This window comes from Artemia franciscana, chromosome 17 (assembly GCF_032884065.1).
Source record: "Artemia franciscana chromosome 17, ASM3288406v1, whole genome shotgun sequence".
Lineage (NCBI taxonomy): Eukaryota > Metazoa > Arthropoda > Branchiopoda > Anostraca > Artemiidae > Artemia > Artemia franciscana.
In genome coordinates this window covers 15163139-15164536 of record NC_088879.1, presented here as the reverse complement: position 1 = coordinate 15164536, position 1398 = coordinate 15163139, and the positions used below count along the sequence as shown (strand labels likewise).

Here is a 1398-nt window from a genome sequence, read left to right as displayed (position 1 = left end):
TTTTTATCTACCTATACTATTTTTACTGTTGCTGTTTTTCTTCCTTTTTTTTCAAAAATAGCACCTTGCCAATCTATAAATTTTACAGTATTCTTTTCCTGAATAAAACCGAATGAAAACACGTGTTACTTTTTTGACATGGGAATTATTTCCAACATGTTTCCGTGTCCACTAAAATTTCAATTCACATCTTCAAACTACTTCAAACTTTTTTTTTTCGCATTAAGAACACAAAGGATTGATAAGCGTCTGGCCCTAAAATAAAAGAAACACAATATGGATACTATCAAGGATCAAGACAAAAGTTAACATCTTTGTACTTTAGATGTATACGAAGAAGGCAAGCTTTTCATCTTTCCGCAATTCTCTATCCTACAGAGATACCCTCTCATAATTCTTACCTTCTTTTAAAAGCCGAAATAAATTTATGGACTTGAAGTTCACAAACAGCACTCTAATGGAGAAAAACATACCCTTCTACTGGAGTGACAGCCATGCTATTGCATACTGACAATGAGTACCATCCAAAATTGTGAAAAAAAATTACACAAGAAGATTATATTTTGTTTCAATTTTGAGCTATTAATAAAAAAACGTAAAAAAAAGAAAAAAGACAGTGAAAGACACTTAAATTATATTAAACAATCTAAGGAGGCATTCAGAAGATAGGTATAAAAAATGTAACATATACAATTTCCGAGGACAAGACACAATCATTTTTCCCCCTTACCCTACAGATAAAATTATAATTCTCTCTACCACCCCCCCACCAAAAAAAACATCTGAAAATTTCAACTTGATCCACTAGCTGTGAACCAAATCTCGTCTTTTCCGATGATGTAATCTCTCAAATATGAACTAGACTCTAATTGTAAAAGTAATTTAGAGGAATATTAGCTTTAACCACCCCTTTAAGGTCACGTGACTGGCTAGGTGCCAAATACAGTGATATCTGTAAAAATTATGACAAAAAGCAAAATATGAGCTTTGTGCCGTTATGCATGAAGGTGGCCAGGTCCAATGTTGAAAGAAAATAACTACGAAAGGAAGAAACATTTATCTAATGCGTCTTTATCCTGTTTAAATACACCCTTATCCTGCTTTTGAGGTGCATTTTGCATCATATTTGGTTTAGGTCGCCCCATATTTGTAAAAAAAATGGAACAGAGCATTTTGCTTAAATAATAAATAAGCACTACGCTTACAAAAATAAAGTTTATTTTTTAAAAAAAGTTTGTTTTGATTTTTTAATTAATTTTTTATTTATTTTTTTTAAGTTTATTTCTATCTTTAAAAAGAATTTTAGCAAGTTTTCTATCTGATAGAGAGCAGTGTATTCTTCTTCAAAGCAGAGATGAATCTAACTTTGCTAGGATGGTTTTGCGGGTCTATGCAAGA

At 31.4% G+C, this 1398-nt stretch overlaps 2 protein-coding genes across 2 annotated transcripts in view; one reads left to right on the top strand and one right to left on the bottom strand.

Annotated features, from left to right (window-relative positions):
* LOC136037494 (inactive phospholipase C-like protein 2) overlaps window positions 1–411 on the top strand; it is a 195616-nt gene extending 195205 nt beyond the window's left edge. Inside the window, exon 10 of the mRNA XM_065720211.1 lies at window positions 381–411. Within this exon, the coding sequence (XP_065576283.1) occupies window positions 381–411 (31 nt within the window). The remainder of the gene's footprint in view (window positions 1–380) is intronic.
* Window positions 412–791: 380 nt separating this feature from the next.
* LOC136037493 (activating signal cointegrator 1-like) overlaps window positions 792–1398 on the bottom strand; it is a 35605-nt gene continuing 34998 nt past the window's right edge. Inside the window, exon 8 of the mRNA XM_065720210.1 lies at window positions 792–865. Within this exon, the coding sequence (XP_065576282.1) occupies window positions 792–865 (74 nt within the window). The remainder of the gene's footprint in view (window positions 866–1398) is intronic.